General features: G+C 47.4%; 1 protein-coding gene across 5 annotated transcripts in view; it reads right to left on the reverse strand.

Moving 5' to 3' along the window:
• Positions 1 to 286: 286 nt before the first annotated feature.
• The window catches only part of UBE2V1 (ubiquitin conjugating enzyme E2 V1), a 29489-nt gene continuing 3367 nt past the window's right edge, over positions 287 to 26408 (reverse strand). For 3 of the 5 annotated variants that reach the window (XM_020906238.2, XM_020906240.2, XM_070472748.1), the window contains 3 exons: positions 12368 to 12516; positions 4463 to 4588; positions 530 to 2121 (listed from right to left, as the gene is read on the reverse strand). In XM_020906238.2, coding sequence (XP_020761897.2) covers positions 1975 to 2121; positions 4463 to 4588; positions 12368 to 12516 — 422 coding nt within the window. In that variant the 3' untranslated portion in view covers positions 530 to 1974. Of the gene's footprint in view, positions 2122 to 4462; positions 4589 to 12367; positions 12517 to 26408 lie in introns of all 5 variants that reach the window. The other 2 variants (XM_020906239.2, XM_070472749.1) reach the window with 2 other exon arrangements.

Consider the following 26408-nt stretch of genomic DNA (forward strand, 5'->3'; position numbering starts at 1 on the left):
CCAGAAATTGTGGAAATTTTGTTTTCTCGTTCAATAAACTCAACACATAATTTCTTTGCTTTTGCCTCTTGGCCAATAAAGCTTAAATAGTTGGGAATTCTCTGGCTGTCGAGTGGTTAGGACTCTGCTCTCACTGCTGAGGGCCTGGGTGCAATCGAAGATCTCACAAGCCAAGAGGAAAAACGAAAGCCTAAATGTTTACCAACTTGGACCCACTGTAGAAAAAGTTCCCCAACCCCTGCTTTTAGAAGTCAAATTGAATACCAAAGCATCTAAGACATTAAACTTCTTAAATATTAACGCACACTTCTTTTTATTATATTAAAATCAGGCAATGGTCTGACAATAAAAAGGCTGCTTATAGAATACTGTTATGTTAAACTTTACTTACAGGATGTTAAACCCTTAGAACTAAGGTTTCCCCCAGAAAAAGATTAATGGAAACACCAATTGCTTTTCAGACTTGACAGTTGCTGCTTCAAAAGGTGGTTTTACACAGACACTAAAAAAAAAAAAAAAAAAAAAACCCTTGGAACACAACGAATTGATTTTATTTCGGTATGCATCCACATCTCAGCATTTAGTGGTCCTGAACAGAAAAGTGGAAAAGCGCAGCGGTTCGCCAGGAATTTCGGGGATCTGCCGTGCACACCAAGTTCTTTCGTAATCCCTGCTGAGGACGGGGAGAAGCAGCAGCACCGAGACCAAAGTAGGCACCGAGTTCAAGGTTCTTTCTGTTCCAGTCGTCAGCTTCCAAACTAGACCCGAATGGACCGAAAGGATGACCCAATGAGAGCCCTGTTTAAAGCTTCTTCGATTTTAAAAAGCCAAAGCCTTTACAGGAAAAGAAAACGATTCATTCAGAGGGATTGTGTGTGCTTACAAGCGTCTTCTGCGGCCTTTCTCCAAGTTTAACCACCAAGGAGGTCGCGAGCTGCAGGTCTGAGTAACCCCGGTGACTGTTCTTTTCACCTTATCGAAACCTGAGCTAAAGAAACGCATCAGCTGATGGGGACAGCAGAGGGTGGCAAGGCTGAGAACCCAATATTCATTTCCCAGGCTGGTGAGAGTAAATAAACTGTGGTTCCAAGACTAAATGATGGGAGGTCAGAGACTTTCCAACCTTACCTGATGGCTTCTGGCCAAAGCAAGGAAGCGTCACGGAAGTGCTGGGTGGTGGTGCAGAAAGGGATTGAGGAGGAGGAAGGAAAAGGCAGCACCCCTCGATTACGGTGGGGGGAGAAGATACGGGGAAGCCCTGAAGTCCTCACCAAAGGCCGATCTCAGAGGGGAGCAGAGGGCTACAATCTATGCCTCGGCCACGGGCGGCAGTGGAGGGTGGGGGAGGAGGATTGATGGCTTGGAAGGGGGGCGTCACTTAAGACTCAGAGAGACCAGGGGTGCGGACAGAGCACCCCGCACATCAGCAGTGCCCCCCCAGGCTGTGACCTGGAACCTCACGTCTACTCCAAGAAGCCACCCCTAGCTGGAGGGCTGTTGCAGGGAGGGGGAGGGGAGGGGGAGAAGGCAGACCCCAGGCCATGGAATCAGCCCACCCCTAGCTGGAGGGCTGTTGCAGGGAGGGGGAGGGGAGGGGGAGAAGGCAGACCCCAGGCCATGGAATCAGCAGCACGGTGATTGTGTGATGTGTCTTTTCACAGTTGAGTTAGATGTGCCCCACCGGTTAGGATGGGAATCAATTTAAATATAACTTTCTTGATCCCAGAAGTTCAACTATGTGGACAGTGGTTACACTTGACAGGATGATTTGTTATAGCACAACTTATATATTTCAAATGGACAAAAAAATTAGTATCATTTACAGTATCTTAAGATAAACTGCCTTTGAATGGGAGCTTTCTTTCCAGTACTTTGAGGTCTACAAGACGAATCTAGAAAATTTACTACTGTGGAAAATGAAGACTGCTTAAATCGAATGGGGGGCAGGGGAGGGCCTGTGGTTTTTCTTTTTGATTAATTGCTGTAACACTGTCCTTCAGGTGGCTGAGGGAGTTTCATATTTTCTTTAGACATCATTAGGCGCCGAAGCTCTTGCAGGACAACTTTGATGCTATACGAATTCTGCCATTTTGCTAGCACTGATATGGCTCTTGGGTCCACCTACAGAAAGGCAAAGATAAAACAAATTACTGTCAGGCTCTCAAACAAAAGGAAAGCTGTGCGCTGGAGCTAAGCTACAGCAGAAAAGGGAGTAAGAAGCATTTTTCAGGTTGAACACGCTGACAGACGTGCAGAATGCCCAAAGGGTCCCCCCAGACAGTCTGCTCTTCCCTTTTTGGGTCCCAAACCCTCACGGTCTAGAAGGAGCAGATTACGGACAAGTAAGAGCCGCTTTTACAGACGAGACACCAACACCTGGTGAGACTCAACTGGCGAACGACGACCTTGCCTGCTCCTGGGCCGGCTGCGGCCACTGCTCGGGGCCTGACCTCCCCACTCTGCACCCAGGTGGCGGGGATGCTCGGGGCCTGTCCTCCCCTACACTCTGCGCCCAGGTGGCGGGGATGCTCGGGGCCTGTCCTCCCCACTCTGCACCCAGGTGGCGGGGATGCTCGGGGCCTGTCCTCCCCTACACTCTGCGCCCAGATGGTGGGCGATGCTCAGGGCCTGTCCTCCCCACTCTGCGCCCAGGTGGCGGGGATGCTCGGGGCCTGTCCTCCCCACTCTGCGCCCAGGTGGCGGGCAATGCTCGGGGCCTGTCCTCCCCTACACTCTGCGCCCAGGTGGCGGGGATGCTTGGGGCCTGTCCTCCCCTACACTCTGCGCCCAGGTGGCGGGCAATGCTCGGGGCCTGTCCTCCCCTACACTCTGCGCCCAGGTGGCGGGCAATGCTCGGGGCCTGTCCTCCCCTACACTCTGCACCCAGGTGGTGGGCGATGCTCAGGGCCTGTCCTCCCCACTCTGCGCCCAGGTGGCGGGCAATGCTCGGGGCCTGTCCTCCCCTACACTCTGCACCCAGGTGGTGGGCAATGCTCGGGGCCTGTCCTCCCCTACACTCTGCACCCAGGTGGTGGGCAATGCTCGGGGCCTGTCCTCCCCTACACTCTGCGCCCAGGTGGTGGGGATGCTCAGGGCCTGTCCTCCCCACTCTGCGCCCAGGTGGCGGGGATGCTCGGGGCCTGTCCTCCCCACTCTGCGCCCAGGTGGTGGGGATGCTCGGGGCCTGTCCTCCCCACTCTGCGCCCAGGTGGTGGGGATGCTCGGGGCCTGTCCTCCCCTACACTCTGCGCCCAGGTGGTGGGCGATGCTCAGGGCCTGTCCTCCCCACTCTGCACCCAGGTGGCGGGGATGCTCGGGGCCTGTCCTCCCCTACACTCTGCGCCCAGGTGGCGGGCAATGCTCGGGGCCTGTCCTCCCCTACACTCTGCGCCCAGGTGGTGGGCGATGCTCAGGGCCTGTCCTCCCCACTCTGCGCCCAGGTGGTGGGGATGCTCGGGGCCTGTCCTCCCCTACACTCTGCGCCCAGGTGGTGGGCGATGCTCAGGGCCTGTCCTCCCCTACACTCTGCGCCCAGGTGGTGGGCGATGCTCAGGGCCTGTCCTCCCCACTCTGCGCCCAGGTGGCAGGCAATGCTCGGGGCAGTAGGGAGAGCAAGGCAACAGCGGCCCGGACCCCAGCTCCACAGACCATGGCCTGCCCGAGCCATGCCCTCTCAAGTCAGCATAGCACCTTCTGGAGAAACGCCCCCAAGTGGGAGCTTCTCCGGGGTTTAGGACTTCAGGTGGGCCTCAGAAGCAACACTGACCACAGCAACAGTCTCAGCTCTTTTCAGCTTCCATTCCAGTCTTCTGAGTACCTCAAAACAGAGGGCTTAGGAGCTCCTGTGACGCTAGCATGCAACCACCCTTTAACACTCGCCGCTCTCCCCTGGCCAAGATGGCAGCCTCAGAGGCTCAAAAGCCTTTGGCAAGCGACGTATGGGGGAAGAATTTACCAACTCTGCTTCGTTTTTATAGTATATACTATTGTGTTGCCATTATTGCCTTGTTATGACAAATGAGACTGGTTTCCATTTATGGTAGTGAAAAAGGTAGTAAAAATTAGTTAAAAAAGCAAGGCCATTACAAGGAAAAAGTATTATATACCCGTGGTGCACAAATAAGGCCCGTGGAGAGAAGTATGGCTTTGGGGGCAGTCTTTCCCCTCTCTGCCTCAGTTTCCTCACTTCTACCTCTTGGGGGCGGAGCAGGACTGAAGGAGCTCTGTCTCAAAGTGACTGGCACAGGCTGAGTGATAACAGGCCAGAGCGAGCGCTGTGCAAGACGTGCCTGAACACAGCTGGGGACAGGCCCTCACCCCCAACGGCATGCGCGCGTCCTCGGTACATGTCGTCACCCAGGAATCGGACAGATGGGATCAGGCCCCAGTGCCCCTGACATGCAGGCACAGAGCATTTTCGGGGAGCCCTGGGGGACAAGGAGGGGCAGCAGAAACAACTTACCACTCCATTAGAACTATTAACTCCATTCATATTAATTTTTGTTACAAATCTTACAAAGGGGGGTGCTTCTGGGTATTTAGGTCCACATTCTATTTTAAGGCTGTATATTCGGTTTTCATAAATTGTCTGAAAAAAAAAAAAGGTATAGCCATGTCAGGCAATTACAAAGAATTAAAAACCGCACAATTTCTGAAACCCCGTTTATCCCCGATGCAGAGCAGGTGCATCTACGGCCACCACACACAGTCTACTTGCTGTTTGCTAAGTCATTCGTTACCATCTGAATCCCGGCTTTGGGGGAACACAAAGCAGCCAGGAAATCTAAGCTGGTGTCACTGAAGTTGCAGGGCAGTATCATCAGGCCCAATCAGATGGCCCTGCTTTTATGTTCATTTGTCTACACTCTGGGAAATGACGTGTAAGAGGCAGCCTTCATTCTGGGATGTCACACCAATGTCCACTCATGCTGGGATCATCAGCCAAGGCACTAAATACCGCCACGTACAGAGTGAAGACCAGGCAACGCTAGAGAACTCTGAACTCAACCACCAGTGGGGTGGGCAAGAGACAAAGGTCGCCTCCCACGCCTCGCCACGGGGCGCGCCCTGGACGGGCCTCAGCCACGGGCACCAGCCGGCCTCCCTCCCTGCTGCCTTGAGGACCACCAGAGGTGACCGGCATCCAGGAGCTGGGGGGCGCCGAGGATGCCAGACCTGCCCAGGAGAAACGGGCCGTCCCCGAGCGCCAACCAAGCCCCCGCTGAGAAGCCCCGAGTCCCACCTCACGCCAGGGAACTGCGCCCTTTCCACGCCCACCCGCTGAGCGGCAGAGCTGCCTTCTCCAGGCAGCTCCTTCTGCCGAGAGCGCTGAGCCCCCACCTCAACCACCCACAACCTTTGAGGCCCAGGTCAGGCATCATGTGAAACAGAAGGCTGGTCACGGTTTTCTTATGTGAAGCTGCGTCATCATCATTTGCGTGCCTTAAGACCACAGCAGAGCGCGGCAGACACCTTGCGGTCTGCTCCGGGGCCCTTTCGGGCACCCGCGCCCCGTACTCCCCGCCTGCTGCACGACAAACGTCCCCTGTGTGAACAGTGACATCTAGCGGCCCTTGGGGGGAACACATTAAGAGAGATGATTTAAATGCTTGAAAACATTCCATCTAAAATAGTGGCCCGTCCCTAGCTTAAAGACTGTAACATATATTTTAAGATTCAGAAGGCAGTCATAATATTCCCATAGAAGATCTTCTCATTCACTTAACAGGGACCCCAACCTGTAACAAAATCTCAACTCAAGACTCCCCCCACCCGCCTTCTCCCCTGGCAGGCGGAGGCAGCACCATCCTGCAGTTACAGCAACACTCGCGGCGGCCGTGACTCCGTTCCCCTCACCCCTTACCCCGAGCATCAGCAGGGGTGCACACCAGCCAACCTTCCTCCACCGTCACACCTCCTCCAGATCACCCCCAGCCTCTGCCTCCTCTCACGCCCCTACCATCGGCTTCCCAGGCAGCCCTGGGAACTGTGCCTGTGGCTTAACCCCTCCAGTGGCTTCCTGGAGACCCCAGAAAGGCGGGCCCAGTTCCGGGACTGGACCCGGTGCAGCCCTGCCCTCCGCTGCATTTTCTTCTCCCCGCTATCCGGCCCCTCCGGCCTCCTCCTCACACTCTTCAGACAGACACGCTGAGTTCTCTCCTTGGGTGCTGATACCAGCTGCTCCTGAGCCCCGCAGCTCAGCGCCCATGCGTGCTCCCCTGAGTTCTCCAGACCCCTCATCTGAAGACTGACGCCCAGTCACCCGCCAGACACCCCTCCCTAAACTCAGAACAGGGCGGGCAGGGGCCTCAACTGAACTGGTACTCATCTGTTTGCTGAGTGAGTGAACACTGCAACTTTTCCGTAAACCTGAAAGTATTATACGATACAATGAATGTTTGCTTACTTATCTATATTGCAATACAGTTGACTGACAGTTCCAGGTATACACCAGTGATTCAATATTTACTCCATTTAAAGTTACTGTAAACTACTGGCTGCATCCCCTGTGCTATACAGCGTATTCCTGTCGCTTATTTACTTGCATACGTGGTGGTGTCCATCTCTCACCCCCACCCCTGTCTTTGCCCCTCCTCCCTTCTCTCTCCCCACTGGTAACTACCAGTCTGTTCTCTGTATCTATTTATTTCTGTTCTGCTACATTCATTCGTTTATTTTTCAGATTCCACATAAAAGCGGTAACATACAGTATGTGCCTTTCTCTAACTTATTTCACTAAGCATAACCCCCCTCCAGGTCCATCCACATAGTTTGAAATGGCAAAACTTCATTCCTTTCAAAGTGTTTTTAAGACATGTGAGATATGAGAAAATGAAAAAGATATTGGCTGCAAAAATATGCAAAGCACAAAATCTAAATTAGTATACATAAAGAAGATGACATTAGGTGAGCGAGTCAACCATTACTCAGTTCAAATCCTATAGTTACATAAAAGGTGCGTTCAGTGTACAAGGTGGGCATGTGCTGTCAGAATAAGGCTAAGGCCTCTAAAAGGGCAGACGGGGTACAGCCTGAGAGGCTCTCCGTGACGGAGGCCACGGACAGGCAGTCATGTACAGGAGGAGGTGTGGGAGGAGACACAGCAAACTACTGCTCACAGTGAATCTGGGGATGAAGGTGCGGATTTGAAAATTAGGGAAAAGCTGGGGGAAAAAAACACCACACTAGGTATTTTAACAAAGAATTTAATATAGGAAATCGGTTAAACAGGTGTCACTGGACTGAAAAGCTTTAAAAGAGGAACCTGAACAAACACAGAGGAAATGACTGCAGGGAGAAGATACCGCCTTTGTGTCAGTTTAGGCTTACTGCCTTTGCTCCCCTTGAAGGCTGGGGGACAAAGGAAGAAAGCTGTATTTGATCAGATCTAGAGGCTCCGAGGAAGCAGGTTCCAGAGCTGAACCCAGGTCTCTGAGGAGGAGCTGCTGTGAGGCTGCTGCTGGGGGTGCCCCCAAAGGCTGGAAGCCAGGACCCACTGCAGTTGCCAGGATGAAGGGCAATCACCAGAGTGGCACAGACAGAACAGAGGCAAACAGGAAGGAACACGAAGGAACTTTCTCTCTGCCTTTCAGGCTCTCTCTCCTCTGTGTCCTCCCCTGGAGCCTAGCAGGAAGCCAGCTGACAGAGGAAACATGTAGTTCACAGATGCCAGCGCCAGGATTCAAAGCAGAGCAGGAAAGGTGGGCTTGGAGCTCACTACCCAGCACCTGCGCAGGCCACTCAGGACCAGGACAAGACAGTCTTCCTCTGCACAAAAACTCTGTTCCCATCACTCAGGGTATCTAGGTGAGCCACAGAGCCTCTGACGGCAGTATTAATTATTCATTTCTTGAATTCAATCACAGTACCACCTGAATATTTTACAGCTGAAGACTTAAGTTGCTGAGTTGACCGCACAATTGCAACAAAAAATAAAAAGGCGAAAGAAGGCCCTTTCCTTCTGCTTTCTGTTCCCATCAGGGTCACTCTGGCCTGAGGCCCCCATCCTGGCATCGAGGGCTGTCTCTGGGCTAAGCCCCTGGCCACTCCAGGCTCCTCCAACCAGCTCTGCGGGCCCCACAGGGACCAACAGCAGAGGGTGCCAGTCCTCCAACTGATAGGTTTCAGTGGTCCTAGCCTCCCCTGACCCAGCCTTCCAGACCCAGGCCATGGTTATTCTTTAGTGTTATCTCTGTTCCCTTAGCAGGCTTTTTTTCAGCCCAACACCTATTTGATTAACTTCCTATATTAAATTATCTCTGTTGAAATATTGAGTATGGTTTCTCTTTTCCTGACTGACACAAAGAAATGGTACAAAGTGAACTGCTTAATCTGAATCGTTTGAAAAACTATGAGAATATATTCACATATCAGACATGTAACCGAAAGCTTTTAAAAAGGAGACAAGTCAACATATACTGATATGGAAAGATGTCCACCATCTGTTTAGGTTAAAAAAAAAAGCTGCAAAACATTAAGCATAGCAAGGTCTCATTTTTATTAAAATGGTTATGTATTTATGTTTGTGTACCCACAGTAAATGCCAGCAGAAACACACCACACACCATGTGGTCAGCTTTTATTCCGTGGAGAGTATAATGAAATGGGGAATGGATCACTGCCCTCTTACTTCACACACTCCTGTAATTCTGTTTGTCCCTAAGTGTGCACAGAATACTTTTAGATAAGTATGTGTATGAACACACCCCTAGGCTCTAGCCCACCCATAAAAACACCATCATGGAGCACTCCAGAGGTGTAACAGTGCTGCCCAATCAGGGCGACCCCCGGCCCTGTGCCCCTCCTGGGCTGGTGGCAGCCAAGCGGCACTGGGAGACGTTTACGACTGTCACAACCCCAGGGATGCTGCTCAACACCCTCTATGACAGGGCAGCTCCAAAGCTAAGAACCACCCGGGCCAATATGTCAACAGTGCCAAGGCTGAGAAACTCTGCTCTATACCCTGGCTACCATTACCACCCCATGGTCAGAGTAGAAATCCTCTATGTGCAATCCTGTCGGCAGACATGTTTGCCGAATTTTGCAAGGGGCACTCGGACAGGAAGCTTTGCTTTTAGGTTTGGAAGACTTGCTTTACAAAAAGAAAAAATATACATACATATCTATTTTCAAATAGCTAATGCATTTATATGATTAAAGCACACTCAAAAAGTACAAAAAGTTATTAAGAAAAAGTCTCCCTTCCCTCCCTGGCCCTAGCGAGTGATTCCTTTTGAAGAACGCAACCACCAACATCAGCTTCTATGTTTTCCAAAGTATTCTCAGCACACAGAAGCACAAGTGGAGCCGCCTCTTCCTCCTCCCTCACCCAGCCTGACCCCAAGTGACAGCACGTTCTGTACACTGCTCTCTACCTTTTCTCCACTTAAGCATCATGGAGATCACTCCATTTCAGCACACATAAATCTGTCTCATTCCTCTGAAAAGCGAGACAGTACATACTATGGTCTACTGAAAGACACTGAGGTGGCTTCCAATGTTTTGCTAGTACTGAAAATAATGCATGAGATAATTTTGTACATACAGGATTTGGGGCAATACATCCAAGAAAAGAGTAAATTCCTAGTAGAACTGCTGGCTCAGTTGGTACATGCTTTTTAAATACTGGTGGAGGATTTTGTTGAGTAACACAACAACAACATGACAGGGAGAGGAGCGCCTCTGTTCTGCTCAGGTGCTTTAATAACGAGGCTGACACTGCGCTCGCACAGCATGTGCCTTGGGACGTTAACCACAAAATAGACAGGTCACAGGAAGCACCCAGAAGCAGGTAGTTCCTTTTATGTTTTTGCTTTTAACCTTAGGGAACCAGGGCAACAGAAACGGTAAGAGCAAAAAGACACAATAATAAGAACTGGTGAAGATGGAAAGAAACGGACACTCTCATGCACTGCTGGCAGGGATGTAAAATGGTGCAGCTACTTTGGAAAACAGCTTGGCAGTTGCTTAAAATGCTAAACAAAGTTATCATATGATCTAACAATTCCACTCCTATGTATGTACTTAAGTGAAAACATCTGTCCCCATAAAAGCCTATACACAAATATTCACAGCAGTAATAGGCAAAAGGTGAAAAAAATCCAAATGTCCATCAATGAATGGATAAACAAAACATAGTATATCCATTAAAAAAAAATATTATTCAGCCATAAAAAGGAAAGGACTACTGCTAAGTGCTGTAACGTGGGTGAACCTTGGAAACATCATGGTGAGTAAAAGCCAGTCAAAAAAGGCCACATATTGATTCCAACTACATGAAATGTCAGAATTGGCAAACTCATAGAGACAGAAAGTCAGTGATTGTCAAGGGTGAGGAATGCGAGGGTGGAAGGCAGAATGGGAGTGCCTGCTGATGGGCATGGAGTTTCTCTCCTGGGTAACGAACATGCCCTCAAGTTAATGATAGCTGCACAATGCTGAGTATGATTAAAAAACCCCACTGAACTGAACACTTTAAAGGTATATTCTATGGTAAGTGAATTCTCCAGTTGTGAATTATGTCTCAATTTTTAAAAAAAAAAGGATGTAAAGGATACATGGGAAGTACCTTGCATACTGTAGCTACTCACTAACAGCTTCCTTTGGAAAGAGGTCAATTGAAATTCAGGGTAATCTAAAATGTTTTAGATGGAATAGGATACTTTTAACAGAACTGAGTATTCATTTTATTTGTTCATGTGTTTCTGTAAGTATATAACTCAGTGGCACCACTGAGTATTCACTCAACACACTCAATCGTGGTATAATTTAGTGTATTCACTGTTCTACACTGGTTCATCCTTACTACGTTAAAGTCTGAAACTCGGTCTGTTGATTAACAAATCTATTGAACAACTACCTCATGCTGAGTCATTTCTAGGTGTTCTGGAGAGTAAAGAGAAGGGAAGAATAGTTTTCATCTTCAAAAGACCTACACCATTCTTAGGAAAAGATGAAATGCAGTGAAGGAAACCATCAGTGTACAAAGGGCTTTCAGAGACAGCAAGAAACGATCTGTGTGAAGACAAAGCCTTCTGCATCAGTTTTCCCTAGCACTTACGAGATTCAGAAAATCCTGATTCCCATACATTAAAACAAAAAAAAAAATCAAGAAATGACTAAAAGCAGATTGCACATTTTTTAACCACCCCCACCCCCGGCAAACAAAACTACAGCGTCACAAAAATGACTCAGAAAAGTAAATGGCAAGCCAGTCATTCACCCTGAGCATCCATGATAATCTACGATGAACAACAGATTGTCCTAACACTGAGCAAGCCCCACACTCTTCCTTTCTCAGCCAGGGCCACATGTCACGTGTCTTTCTACCTCCCAGAACTAGTGCAGAGCCTTGCACGAGATGAACAGAATGCCTGACTATCCTCAAGCACAAGCAGACACGGGAAAGGGCCTGCTACGCTTAAAATCTCCTACAGCTTGTCTGAAACGAGTGTCACATTACTGGAATCTATCTCTTCACTTCCACATCAAATTATTACTTAACACTAGATAATTCTATAATGGGAACAGCTGAAAACTCAAAATATAAATAGGAAGGAGACAATATAGGCTAGTAGTCAGGAATACCGGCTCTGGAGTGAGACCTGGTTTGGGAATTATCAGCTACATGAGTCTGTGCAGACTTCTCCAAGTTGGCTGCTTCTGTAAAATGGGATGCAAGTACACAACGACAGCATCATAACAACGGGCTCCTGTGGGAATTAAACGGTGTTTCTGGGGAGCTGACTACATGCCATAAAAAAAGGTTAGCTGGCATTACGAAGACTGGGAACTCTTGCTAATTACACAGCTTAAGAGAGGTCACATTCCTGTCCCCATTGTCTCTGTCTTCTTTGCAAAGGTCTCTGGGCTCAACAGTGCCTGGAACAGACCAGAGCAGACCATGCAGGCAATGACCCTTTGCTGAGTGGTCCAACGAATCAGGATACAGATACATGACAGGACTGGGAAACAATAAATAAAAACCACAACCCAGAAGGCTTTCCAAAGTTCATTTAGACCCTGTCTTCAGGAATGTTGGCTGCATCTGGAGCCTTGTTATTTGATAAGCCCAAGAGTTTGTTCTAAACTACATCTAAAGGTATAATTACCTCACTCAAACCTCACTGTCTACATTGTCACGTAAATTCACACTATGAGTCAAAACAGGTTTTTGCATACCATTTAGAGGGATTAAACAGCATCAGAGGAGGTTCAAATACATAAACTGAAACTGGTCAAAAAAGAATAGCCACATTTCAGAAAATAAACCATTGGTGAGCTTTTCCCGTGATAAGGCTAATGGTTTTTAAAAGGAGGCGCAGTGAATGTAAGACAATGACATTTATAGCCGCAGCTCGACGCTTACTCTTGGAGGCCCAATTACCATCCCTGTCCATCTGGTAAGTGTCATGTCTTCGTCATCTTCTAGACCCCAGCTAACTGTGCCATCTCCTACTCCTTTCTGGCCTTCTTCGAGTTCTTCCAACAGTCGGAAATTGCGAGGGACTTTTACTCCTAAAATAAATGGAAAGAGATTCAAGATACTAGCAACTCCAGGGGAACTTGCAAGCCTAGAGCTAGTCGCTTATTATCACTACCTGACAATACAGATGCTTACATGCAAAAAACTGCTGTAAGTTGTCGCGTCTCAAGCTTGCTGCTTACGAAGCTATCTGTATCGACGAGCACAACCAGAAGGAAGGGGTTCGTTACTGGTGAAGTGATGACTAAACCAGGACTAGGTGACGGAACCTAGAGAGTACCCCGCCCCCATCCCTGGAGCTCTGACAAACTTCACAAAGGCTTTACAAGTCAAGATGTTAATTTGGGCCCATGAGTTTGAGATGAAAACCATAAATAAAGTGTTAATAAATGTGCCTTGGAAGAACAAAGGCTATTTCTTATTTTATTCTTGTTCTACAATCTCTGAGTATAAGGGTGTGCTTCTTTGCTGGAACGACTCTTAAAACTACCTTAGAAGGCACGGCTGCCCTACTTGGAGCACGCAACAACAGTGTCCCCATCATCAACTCAAGAGTCAAGTGAAGGCAGCAAGGACGAAAATTTTCAAATATTTAAGTCATAGTTTCTCTCTTGTGAAAAAGCTAAAGGAGGTAGCCAGTTCTCTGCTTCACCTGTTTCTAAAATCCCCCAGGCTCAGGGGAGCAGGCACAGACACCTCTCACAGGTTTATGCCACTGCACCCGAGCTCAGGCTGAGGCTGGCACCGCTTCTGGATGTCTTTCAGAACAGAGTCTGGGTCTGGGGGCCAGATGGGAATGCTCCTCTCCCAACTAGTCCTGCTTACCTGTCCCCCACCTTCCCTGGCACTCAGACTATTTCATAACTCTGGAAAAACTCGGGATCCAGGCAAGTTACCAGCTTTCTTTACTGAGCCCCCAAGGCCAGACTCTCAGAGCCAAGCAGCGCTTCACGGATGATTGTGAAGAAAGACCCACTTGGAGGGACTCAAAACTGTGGGAGGAGTTTCCAGTATATTTTAGTATTTTCCAAAGTGCAGAACACGTTACTATTAATTCAACTGGAATAAATATCCGAGGACATCAGATACTTTCCCAGGCACCAGGAAATGAGGTGTGAACAGACAAAAAGGCCTGCCCTCATGGAGCTTACATTCTAGAAGGAAACACATGCAAATTGTTAGCATGACAGACGCTGGCGTTCTGGAGCAGAGAGCACTGCGGAGGGGAGCTGCAAGTTTAAACAGGGAGCGCGGTCTACTGGCAGCTGAAACACAGTCTTCCAGGCAGGGGCAGAGGTCCTGAAGCATAGCCTTGCCCAGAGAGTGTCAAAGAACAGCAAAGGTGCCAACCTAGCGAAAACCAAGTCAGTGAGATGGAACATTAGTAGGAAATCAGGAGTTCCAAGCATCACAAAAAACACTGGAGCTGTGAACAGAGGAATGACAGGATCCGACTCGTTTTTAACAGGATCCCTCTGGCTGCCGTATGAAGAACACAGTGAAGGGAGCTAGGGCAGAAACAGGAGGCTATGGCAGTAATTCCAGCAGAAGATCACAGGTGACAGAAGTGAAGGTGGTGAGAAGTTTTGATATTTCAGAGGTCTGAGTGGTGAGATGTGTTGTCAGGCTGCCTACGAAGTGTGACAGAAAGGAGAGTCTATGGCCCCCAAGCTTTTTGAAGATGGTACATGAGTGAATACTTCACTCTACAGTCATGTATGTATTTTTGAGAATAACGTATTTAGGGCAAGTAATATGATACTAATTTTCCATTTATGACAATGATAAAATTTTCCTTTCTAAAATAAATATAAGCAAAAGAGTCAGCTGACTGAAGATAAATATTAAACAGCACAGATGGTACTGTGCCAGTTTGCAGGACCTTAGAGATTGAACCCAAGGAAGGTCCCAGAAAGCACTAAGTCTTAACCACTGGAGCGCGAGGAATTCCAAAAAAAACTGTGCTATTTTTTTGGTGTTACATCTTTAAAGTCAGGTTAGATTAATTATTTCAGGTGTAACTGTTCCTCTTGTAAACTTCAGCAAAGAATATCCTTATGGCTGGAAATGTTCCCTCTTTATCTAACAACCAGGTTTAAGTAGGAAATCCTTTTTGTAAAAAATTTTTTTGGCTACACCACTCGGCATGTGGGATCCTAGTTCCCAACCAGGGACTGAACCTGAGCCCCCGGGGGTGGAGCACAGTCTTAACTGCTTGACTGCCAGGGAGGTCCCTCTGATTAGGAAATCTTCATCCAAATGTCACAAGCTCGTTGCTATTATTTTCAAAGCAGGTAGTGAATTCAAGTTATATCTTTCTGATGCTTCATTGTTTTTACCGGTGAAGTAGGGAAAAATATTATATTAGTAAAGAATCTTGTACTTCCAACAAGTATTTCCACTGGATTAGACATTCAATTACTTAAAAGCGTGCAAAGCCCACATACACAACTGAACAACAACAAAAAATGAGGCAGTTAAATTTATTTTAGGTTAGTATGTGGAACAGTAAGTGAGCACCACAGAGGACAAAGTCAGCTTTCGTTACTTCCACACTGACATTATAGGATGATTCAGTTTGAGTCAATTATGAAACAGGCATTAAAACGGCTTAATAAATGACAAACTTTGAATTGGCCAGTACCTACTAGGCAGTCTAGAAATAGTCCAAGCAGGAGTTGGAATATACATATAAATATCAGAATAACTGTAAACATACTGATTAATTACAGTAACCATTTATTCTATCTAAATAGCAGTTCTCAGCTTTTTTGGTCTCAAGACCCTTTTATACTCTTAAAAATTACTGAAGATTTCAAAGAGCCTTTGTTTATATGGGTTATAGCTCTTGTTATTTAACAAATTAGAAAATTAAAACTGAGAAATTGTAAAAATATTAAACTTACTTAATAACTAACCACAACAAACTACTATGTGTTAAGATAAATAAGACAACTATATTTTCCAAAGAGCAAAAATAAATTGGTTAGAAGAGTGGTATGGCTTTGCAAATTTCTTTAAAATGTCTGGCTCAAGACAACAGGAAGTGTTAAGAACTGACGTGAACTGGAGAATACATGTCCTGTCTAAAGTCACTCCTTTGCTCTAGCCGTGTCTGTGGTTCAGATTCTGCTTAGGGGCCACCATTCTGCAACATCTGAGGTCACCTAATTGTTCTCAAAAATCCCTTTGAGCCTTAACACCCGAGGTTTAGCTCAGAGGATATTTTAAACTCTCTAAGGGTAAGAGTAAGTAAAGACTGATAAAGGCTGTAAACTGGCATTGGGCAGTTATGTACTCAGTTAACCTTTATTTAGCTAAATCTTGAAGAATTGAAGTCCACAAAGTGGACATTTTCAAGAGGGTTGTTATTTTCTAGTTAATTTTCCCTAAGCCATAAATTTATTTTCACTTAAAAACTGACTAGAAGCCTGGGGAACAACAGCCAGCAGAAATCAGGAACTGGAAAAACATACAAAGTATGCAGCGATTCATTTAGCTTTTTCTGAAATTTAGAGAGAAGTGGCTGATGAGTACCTGGTTAGCTGGTATACTGAACTCTTATAAGGCAGGAGGAGAAGGGGATGACAGAGGATGAGATGGTTGGATGGCATCATTGACTCAATGGACATGAGTCTGAGTAAACTCTGGGAGTTGGTGATGGACAGGGAGGCCTGACGTGCTGCAGTCCATGGGGCTGCAGAGTCAGACACGACTGAGCGGCTGAACTGAACTGATCCAGTAAAGAACTATCTAGGGTTCCATGTTTCACGTGTCTAAAGTGAAAGTGAAAGTGAAATTGCTCAGTCGTGTCCGACTCTTTGCGACCCCGTGGACTGTAGCCCACCAGGCTCCTCCTTCCATAGGATTCTCCAGACAAGAATATTGGAGTGGGTTGTCATTTCCTTCTCCAGGGGATCTTCCTGACCCAGGGATCGAACCTGGGTCTCCCGCATTGCAGGCAGACACTTTAACCTCTGAGCCACCAGGGTCTAAAACTGTGTCTACACATGTGTCTAAAACTGAGCTCATTCCATGTTCACAAGCAAAATCCATACATTTTAGGACTGCAATTTTGAACGTTGGCTAGGCTTTTTAACTGTTTCTTAACATTTCCCTACCCATAAACTTGTCAGTAATGTATATATACACACTTTTCAGTACAATAATTACCAAACACTCATCTCACACTATGCTAGACCTTACAAGGGCTATGAAAGAGATAAAAAACAGAAGCCTCCCAATCAGAGTATGCAGTCTCACTATGGAAACAAGATACACACACATGAAGTCCAATAAAACAAAACTATTAAAACATACAAGAGAAATATAGTCATAAGACAATGTTTTTTTAACCTTTGAGAGGGTCATAGACCCCTTGGAATATGATGAAACCTAAAGAGGTGGGGCTGTGTTTCTAAGAGGGACTGGACTTTATCCTGAGGGCAATTAGTGGGGAGCTGCAAAAGGCTCTGAGCAGAGCAAGAGATAAGGTAAACCTCCCAGGTAATGTTCAGGATGTGCTGAAGGATTAGAGGCCAGGTGAAGGATGTGTTATTCTGAACATCCAGGATACAAAGGCAGAAGCATCTGCTTGGGGCAAATAATGTGACAACAGAACAGATTATCAAACAACTTACAAGCTGAGGTAGGTGGGATGTTAAGAGATTTAAGGTAGCACATGTTAATTTCCATGACTCTGGTGGTGGTTCTCATTTTTATAATGAGATATTAAAACAATTGGCCTTTACATGGTAGGCTTTAGATGAATATTTGTTGGGAAAAAAAAAAACTGAGCAAAGAATAAAAAGCTATGTACAATCCATTTTATAAAAGATAAACAAAAAAGTCAACCCCTGCTTTCCTATATGTCTCCCCGATCCAGGGATCAAACCCATGTCTCCTGCATCTCCTGCACCGCACTGAAGGCGGTTCTTTTCCTCTGAGCCACTGGGGAAGCCCCTTATATGTGTATACTCACATAAATTATCTTTAGAGGCCATGGAAAGTGAAAAAAAGGAAAGTGTTAGTCAGACTCTTTGCGAACCCATGGACTGCAGCCTGCCAAGCTCCTCTGTCCATGGAATTCTCTAGGCAAGAATACTGGAGTGGGTTGCCACTTCCTACCTACTCCAGGGGATCTTCCCGACCCAGGGATTGAACCTGGGTCTCCCGCAATGCGGGCAGATTCTTTACCATCTGAGCCATCAGGGAAGCCATGAAAGTAGAATCACAAATGTAAGGATATCTGGTTGACCACTCTATTTTGAAAAGCCTGGTCAGAGTAATGGCGAAGTTACCTCCACAAGCAAGAATCAGAACATAACTTTAGAGAAAACTCTACAATCTCTCAGCAGAGGATTAAGAGCACGGACCTAGGCTCAAGTCCACACTCCGCCACTTTCTAGCAATCTAGCTGAGGGACTGTGCAAGTTACCTTGACCCTCAGCGCAACAGGGGTCCCGATACTCCTTGCTTCTCCGGGAGGTGAGGAAGAATCAGTGCGCTAAAACCCATAAAGCACCAGGTGTTATGCTGGGCACAGAGACCGAACCACCTCCATCAGCACACCACCACAGTATAAAAAACCCTCACTTGACCCCATATCCCCTTCTAGCTACAGCTCATTTCTTCGCTCGTTTTTAGCAAAAAAAACCTCGAGAGGGCTGTCTTGACTCCTTGTCTGGAATTTTTCACCCGACCTGCACCTACTCCACTCAAGCTTCTCTAGCGAGTCACTCACCGAAGCTGCTCCGAGGGGCACCCCTAGCCAAGCCCTGTGACTGACGCTCAGTCCGCACCTCCCGTCCCCAGAGTGCCGGCAGCGCCCGCAGCTGGTCCTGCGCCTGATCCCTGGGCCTCGGGCTCTCTCCGCGACCTCACGCTGAGGAGCCTCATCGCCGTGGCCTCCTGCCACTGGCTGCCAGGACTCCGTGCACAGCTCACCGACCGCTGTTTTTTCTGTCTCCCTGACTCCCCAGGGGATCTTACCCAGGCCAAGGACGCTAATAAGTCTCCAATTTATATTTCTAATTAACTGCCTAACAGACGCCTAACAGGCCTCTCCAAGTTAATTCCAAACAAAACTCCCTGCACTCCTCAAAAACAAAACTACCCACCCTCGATCTCAGTGTGTGGCAGAGGTTTCCCAGACTAGAAACCTAGGAGTTACAGTAAGAAATCTTTCCCTTACACCCCATATTTAACCCATTTCCAAATATATCCCCAATACGACCATCTTCACCACGCGGACCACAACCACTGTAGCCCACGCTGCCCCAGCTTCCTGACCGGTTTCCTCATCTCCCTGGTTTCTGTCTGCAGGCTATTTCTCCACAGTGAGCCTTTTAAAGGTAAGTTAGCTGCCATGGCTCCCCTCTCACCGCCCTCCCCCGGCTGCCCTTCCAACTAGCCTCCAAACCCCTGGGCTCACCCTCAGAGCCCTGCCGACTTCCCCAACATCACTTCCTGCCTCCCTTCCCTTGCTGCTCACCCTCCTCCAGCCATGACAGCCTCCCTGAGCTTTCTGAACAGGCCATCTGACGTTGCTTTTGCACTTCATGCTCGCTCACCCCAGAATTTTCTGTCCCAGAGCTGGGCATGGTGGGGGGCTCCCTTCATCTAAAGTCTAACTTCCCATTCCCTTATCATGCTTTATTTTTCTTCACAGCATCATTACCACTCGACATTTTAAATGTACAGTATTCATTTCCACTTCATTAGTTGTTTATTGTCTGTCTCTCCCATCTGAACATAAATTCCCTGAGAGTAAAACTTCTGTTTTGTTCCCTACTGAATTTCCAATACGTCAGAGTGCTCTGCCAAAGCATGTACTCAAATGCCTGCTGAATGAATGAATGGGTGGCTGGGTGTTAGCTACGGATGTTGTCTGAGAATGAATAATGCTCAGTGTCAAAAAATTCTAACTCTGGTTTATTTCTGGAAGCATGGCAGGAAATATTCACAGCACTATTAAAAGGGAGTCTAATATTATAAAGATTATCCAAGGGACTAATGGATTTTAAATCACCCAGGAAAGTTATATGTTACATTTTGAACGTGAGGACATGCAGAAACACCTATCTTCAGTGAGGAGCTGGGCAATCAGAGGGCCTCCTAGAGCCTCTCACCCCCAGCCCACGGCCCTTCACACAACGACTGTGCTGCACCGTTTCTTTCTCCTTAAATTTCACTCTCTTTCTTTTTTATTGTCTGACTCGCTCTCGCAGCTCCTCAAGTTAAGAGCTGTGACTCATTCAACTCTACCGCCCCAGTATCTGGTGTGCTCCGTGGCGTGTAATGGTGCTCGATTAACGCTTCCTGACTGAAGAAAAGGCAGCACCTCCTCCTTTTCTACTATAACCTCTAACACGGTCTACTGTGGCCAAAATACTGAATATTGATACTACATTACTGAGATACCAAAGGTTCTTTATTTTGAGGTAATTAAAATTTGATAAGTAGTTTTATTTTTTAATGAAGTGTGATCAAGACTTTTAGAGAACCTTTTTTTTTTTAAACAGGGAAAACTGTTTCTCTCCCCAGACCACACAAGTCAAGCATACTTCATTACAAATTGAACTTTGCTTCATTAAATATATATGAAAGCATGTTACTGCTATTTCAAACCATTTAGAAACTGCTTACAAAGTTAATACAGCAATATTTTCTACAAAGCAAGAACATTTAGCTCTGAACAGCCTGAACACACCCTTCTTCCAGAACCTCAGCGGCTACTCCAGGGATAAAAATCCAAATACTTGTCAGAGATCCTACAGACCTTGTGAGTGTATCAGTCACTTCATCCCATCCCAACAGGAGAGAAGAAGCTCAAAATCATGATATGTTACTTTAAACAAGAGACCAGTGAATATATTAAAAATTAAATCCATACATGTAAAAAACCAGAAGTATTAACAGGTTAGAAAAACTCAATAATACTGTAACATATTTTCTCCCTCTGGCACTTAATCCAGTGAATTAACCTACATTTTAAGATTTTTAAAATTTCTAAAATTTCACCTAAAAGGCAGCTGAAGAAACAGCTTCAAGAGACAATACCTTTACAAGAGTATGCAAAAATGGACTCTTGTTAATCTTAATAAACTCTAACTATTCAAAGGTTAACTAAGAAAATGTTAAGATAACTTTATCAAGGTGCTAAAATAACACAGGAATCCAAGATTTATAAAAAGAAAACATTTGTTACTGTTACTTCAGAATTCTTCTTTCCAGAAGGATTTTTCCTGGATCTGTGTCAGTATTAAAAGTCAGCCAGTTATTCTCTTGGCTAAATATAAACTGAAAAGTCAGCAGCTGCAGGATATCACAAAGAAAAGATGACAACCAGGTTAAAAAAGCATGAATATTTGATAGGGTTTTACACCATGTCCTAGTAAAACATTTAATGCAGTAATGTGAATCACAGCAACATATTAAAATATTTGTGGTATAAAAAGAATTTTGAAGCCCTTTAGAACGTCTTTTTGGGAAAATCACTGCCACATAGTGGCAGGTACCTCAGCAGGTCAACCTGGAAAACCCTGGCCTGGCTTGGGTCTGGATTTAAAATGGCAGCACCTCACAGGTCTCTGGGAAGAAAGCTACTAGCTGAAACTGACTTGGTTGTCCGTTCAGGGAAGACAGTGAACTGAGCTAGGCGTTTGGTGATGCTACCATCTGGGAAAATAAGGATGCCTGGAAGGTGAAGCACCTGGGTTAACGTTTCTGACATAAAGTGAGGGGGCAGGTAACTTTCATTTCTGAGCAACCAGCAAGTGAAGTCTGGGTGTCTACTTAGGGCCTGTCCAGAGGAGGGTATTTCTTCTCTCCTTCTCTACAGCAATGATTCTCGAAGTACGGTCCCCACACCTGCAGCCTTCACATCACCTGCGAACCCACTAGAGTGTGAATTCTCAGGCCAGACACCAGAACACTACCCTACAGCACAGAATTATCAAATCGAAAACTGAGGGTAGAGCCCAGCAACCTAACAAGCCCTCCAGGTGATTCTAACGTGTTCCAGTCTGAGAATCACTCATCTAGGGGAAGAAACATCCCCTCTTCTATCACCCTTTAGAGTCCAGACGATGTGACAACAAACAGCTGGTGACAAAATGCAAGACCCCATGTTTCTCTGCTGTGAGGGTGATGGAGGCCAAAGATCGTATTTTCTCTGAAACGGGTGGAGACAAAGAATCAGGTGTGGTAAGTGTCTCAGGACTTTAGGGAAGGAGAGGACAGAGTTAATGCTATCCTAAAGTCCCTCTGTAAGTACCAACTAATCAGGGCAAGAGCTCTCCTTTTTGAAAGGTTGAACAGACACTTTCAATTCTGTCCTTTCAGATTAGTTCACTGCGACACTTGGTGTCTGTTGAGCGCCTACTATTTGCCAGGGACCATATGAGTGCTAGGGACACAGCAAAGAGCAAGGCAGAATCCTGTCCTTCTGGAAAGGCCCAGGAAATACGCTTAGAAAAAACACTCCCAAGCAAACAAAAACACCCCGAGAAACCTTCAGACAAGGTTAAGCACTTCAGAAGAGAACAGAACAGAGCTGTGATGAATGAGAAGACTAGGCCGAAAAGGGTGGGAAGGATGGCCTTTCTGGAGAGCTGAGACCTCAAGGGGGAGAAGCAGGCAGTCACGTGCAGGCCAAGCTTCCCAAAGTGGAAGGGCAGGAGCAGAGGGGCCGTATCACGCGAGGTCACGGCAGGCAAGGCCACGACCATGGTGGGCCTTGAGGGCCATGGAAGAGAGATGGATTTTTTTCTAAGCACAGCGCGAAGGGCTTTCTGCTGGGAGTGGCAGGTTCTGTTTTCTTGTCTGTGAGAAGTCATTCTACTTCCTCTATAGATTATGGACTGGAAAAAGGCATGACTGCAAGCAGTAGGCCTTTGCTGTCTTCTAGGCGAAAGAAAGGTGGTTCTGGTAGGAACCACTGTCTCGGTGGCAATAATGCTGAGACAGAGGAGGAGGATTTGGCGTCTATTCTGGGGTTACACCTATGGATTTGCACAGAGTGAACGTGACAATGAAGAACAAACCCTACTCAGTCTTATTATTATCCACCCATGAAGGAACTAATCGGCCAAGGCAGGAATGTTAACAGACCTGCCAACGGCTGAAGGAACTTGAGATGCTCAGCCGGAGAACAGGCAGTGGGGGCTGGAAAAATGCTACTGTGGCCAAGGGCATATGCCTGGAGCAGAGCTGGCACAGTTCTGTACCCTGGTGCCCAAGTCACTGGCTCTGGGCTTCAGGCAAGTCATTTCTTCACTCTGGGCCTCAGCTTCCTCACCTTCACAATAGATGCCTGCTTCAAGGGCTTACTGTTGGAAACAAGATGATGTATTTAATATAGTGTCTAGCACACAGCTAGCCCTAGAAGTGCCATTTAAAAAGGAGTCTGAAGGCCTGCATGTAACTGAAGACAAGGACTGACAGACTATGGTCATGACACCACGGGGCCTCAAGCCCAACGCGTGGGAGTTACTGAGTGTAAAGTACAAGCAAGAGCAAGCAGTGGCCTTCACTCTCATCAGACAGCACACAACCTGGAATGGGATAAGAAGTGGTCAGGGATGCTAGGAAGAGTTCCTGCTACAGGCGGCACTAACTTCTTCTTAAAGCCTATTCTCACCAAGATTAAACACGCCAAGACCAAGAAGCGCTCACGGCCAAACCCATACCTTTCCATCTCCTTCCGAAGGTGCTGGAGTAAGCTGGGAAAGAAACTGGAGTCAAAACCCCTGGCTCTAACCCTGAGGGTCACCAGGCCTCAGCCAGCCACCAGCTCCCTCGGGAATACCACGGGGCCACTAGCTCCCCTGGCGAGCGCGCCGGGCTGTGGAGAGCTGAATGAGATGATGTGACAGGTACGTCAAAGTATGAGGAAACCCCTAAAATACTACACGCAACGTACAAGTAACAGTTAACATCTCTCCGTCACCCAATGTGCCGCTCTGTACTTGCCTGGGGACTTTCACAACTAGAGACTTGAGAGGGGGAGAGAGAGAGAATACAGCGGGGGGAAGAGGGTGGTTTGAAAGCTCCTGTGAAGGGGAAAACCATGGCCATCACACCCTGGCGATCCCTAAGAGGAACCACAGGTTGTTCTGGCCCAACACAGCGTTTCCTTCCATCACTGGGGCAGACCGGTATTTCTTCAGCTGAGCACCAGACATTCTCTTGAAGGCAGAGACCCTGTCACACAAAAGGCACTTACCTACAGCCGGCACCAGACGCTCACCCAGTGAGACCCACGGGAAGGAGACCAGCTAAGAGAGCGCAGGCTCTCACCTGCAGCTCCAGCTTTCTGGGGAACGCTCTTGAACGGAAAGGAAGCCCGTAACCTCCACCGCCCGTGTGGTGACATGTTCCTAAGAGGGCTGTGTGTATGAGGCCGCTCCAACACATGCCGATTTAAAATCTAACGGGTTTACTCTTCTAGCACTACATTTTTGGCTGTCAGTGTAGCCTGTGGGATGCCGGGTCAGAGGAAAGACCTGGCCGCCAAGGGCTAGTCTTTGAGGCCTTGCAATTTGGTCAAGGCAGGAGGAAGTAACCTGTTATAACAACGAGCATCCTGAGGATTCTGATGGGTTTTTCACAGTTCCACCCTCTAAGATCTATGCAGAAATCACACACTGCAGAAGCAAAAGAGGCAGAAAGGTGTTGTCAACAAGTGTTGAAAGCAGTGACCACAAAAAACCAAGTTCAGCCCTTACAGGAACTCAAAAGGCTTCACAGCTGTTTCCTGGGACCCAGGGACACAGATTAATCAAGAAGCTGTTCTAAACCTCCTAAGGAAGGCCTCAGGGCCCCTGACCACACCTGAAAGACTTCTCAGGGTTAGAAAGCAGAGGGGCCTGTACACTTAGTTTAACCCAGCGGTCTGCCCCAGGTCATAGCAATATCTTTCTGCTTCCCACTTTAGCACTCTACACTCCTCTTACTGCCTGGGAGTAGAGGTCAGATCTTGTCATTCTTCTCCTTTTAAGACCCTCATTCATTCATTCACCAAATATTTACTGAATGCCTACTTCAGACCAGGTGCTTGCTCAATAGCTTCCTTTCCCACTGAATACGATCCAAAGCCACCTCTCTCTAATCCATCTCTTTAACAAGCTTCCCTTGCACACTGAGGTCTTCAGTTCTTTCAACCTGCCAAGTGGGTTCCTGCCACAAGGCCTGTCCACTCACTGTCCCCCAGCCCCGGCCTGTGACACACATCACCGGTTCCTTCCCTCATCTGCTTCAGTTCAAACGGCTGCTCTTGGAGAATCCTTCCCTGACAACCTCTCCAGGCAGCACCACATTACACGATTTCCTTCACAGCATTTACTGCTATCTGAAATCTGAATTATGTATTCCTTCAATGGGCTTCTCCTTGACTAGAATAGAAGCTCTTCGAGGACAGGGGCTATGCCCACCCTGTTCACTCTCCATAATGGGGCATAGCAAATTCTTAACAAGTATCTGTTGAACACACAGAGAAAGGAGTCCTGGGAAGTCCAGTTCCAGGGCATCTCAAAACCTGCTCCCTGTTACCTAAACCATGCCAAGTGCTCCTGTATGCTACTAGACAGCAGCTGACAATGTTTTATCTGATGACCACAGCATTTATGAAGCACTCTTCAACTGGCAGGATCTCAAGAAGTTAGAATTAAGTAGCTGTTAAACCGGATTATAGATTGCCGATCTCCAGTCACTGCCAAGGAGCTGAGTGGCAAGACCATCGCAACAGTGGGGGCTACGGGCACAGCTGTACGAACTGTGAACTCCGCAGTTCACAGCCACCCGGCCAGGCTGTTACTCCGCCGAGAGGAGCCTCACGGCAGTCCGGCCTGACTCAGACCCTCTCTTCTGAGAAAGTCTGTGGCAGTCTCTTGGTAAATGAATTGACTCAGCACTGTTCCAATTGAGTCCAAATCCAGGAAAGGGAGGTGTGGTTTCCTTTATTCTTCAGGAAGACCCCACAGCTTTCAGTGTAAAAGACAGCTTGTGGTAGGTGATTTTGGTCAGACCCCGACTTCCAGCTCCTTCCATGTCCACTTTAACAATCAGACAAAGATGGCCCCTTGGGATACTAGAGGCGTAACATCCAGGACGGACAGACTCCCTTACCCGGATCGCTTCAGGTGACCAACCTCTCCTAACAGTGCTCTGTGGCCTTACACAGCTGGAGGATTTCAGTACCCAGCCGGTGGTCCTGTCTGTTTCCTCCATCAGAGGCCGCCCACGCTCACCTCATTTGGGAGGACTTCTTTGGTCAATTTCACTGCCAGACAACTCAGGGGACACCCTGCTCACCAAAAGGGAAACATTCTGTCACTCCCAAATCCTGCACTTTCAGAATCTGACTCTCTTGCCTCACTGGCTCCTCTGGGGGACCTTCCCCAAACACTCATCACCCTGTCTCCTCCAGAAGGCTCCACCTGAGTCCATCCCTGATCCCCAACTGTGAATGTTCACTCTGAAACAGAGTCCTTCAGGACACGATCCTCTGGAGCATCTTAGCGGAGTACAGAGCAGGGAATCCAAAATAAATGCCGCTTCCCTTTACCTACCAGGGTCTGGAAGAACTCCCCCTGGCCCAGAGTGCAGCCCCGTGAATCTCTCTTGCACCTTGACTTTCTTCTCCCTTTCCCATTTAATTTATTCCTCTCCCCATGCCCATCCAGCCACTGGGGAACTTCTGAGCTGAACCCCCACATGCTATCAACACCTGGAAGAGTGGAAGAGAGAGAGTCTCCGTAAAAGACTCTCTTAAGGTATGCTTCCCTCACCCAAATAGAAGAGAAGATTTTTCTCTAAGAGGAACATCTCTGAAAGCAGATTCCCAGTCTCACTCACTGCATGGGGCTTCCCTTAGTAGACCCTTCCCCTAACAGACACCTCCAGGGCTCCCAACTCATCTGTT

Source organism: Odocoileus virginianus, chromosome 9 (genome assembly GCF_023699985.2).
Source record: "Odocoileus virginianus isolate 20LAN1187 ecotype Illinois chromosome 9, Ovbor_1.2, whole genome shotgun sequence".
NCBI classification, from domain to species: Eukaryota; Metazoa; Chordata; class Mammalia; order Artiodactyla; family Cervidae; genus Odocoileus; species Odocoileus virginianus.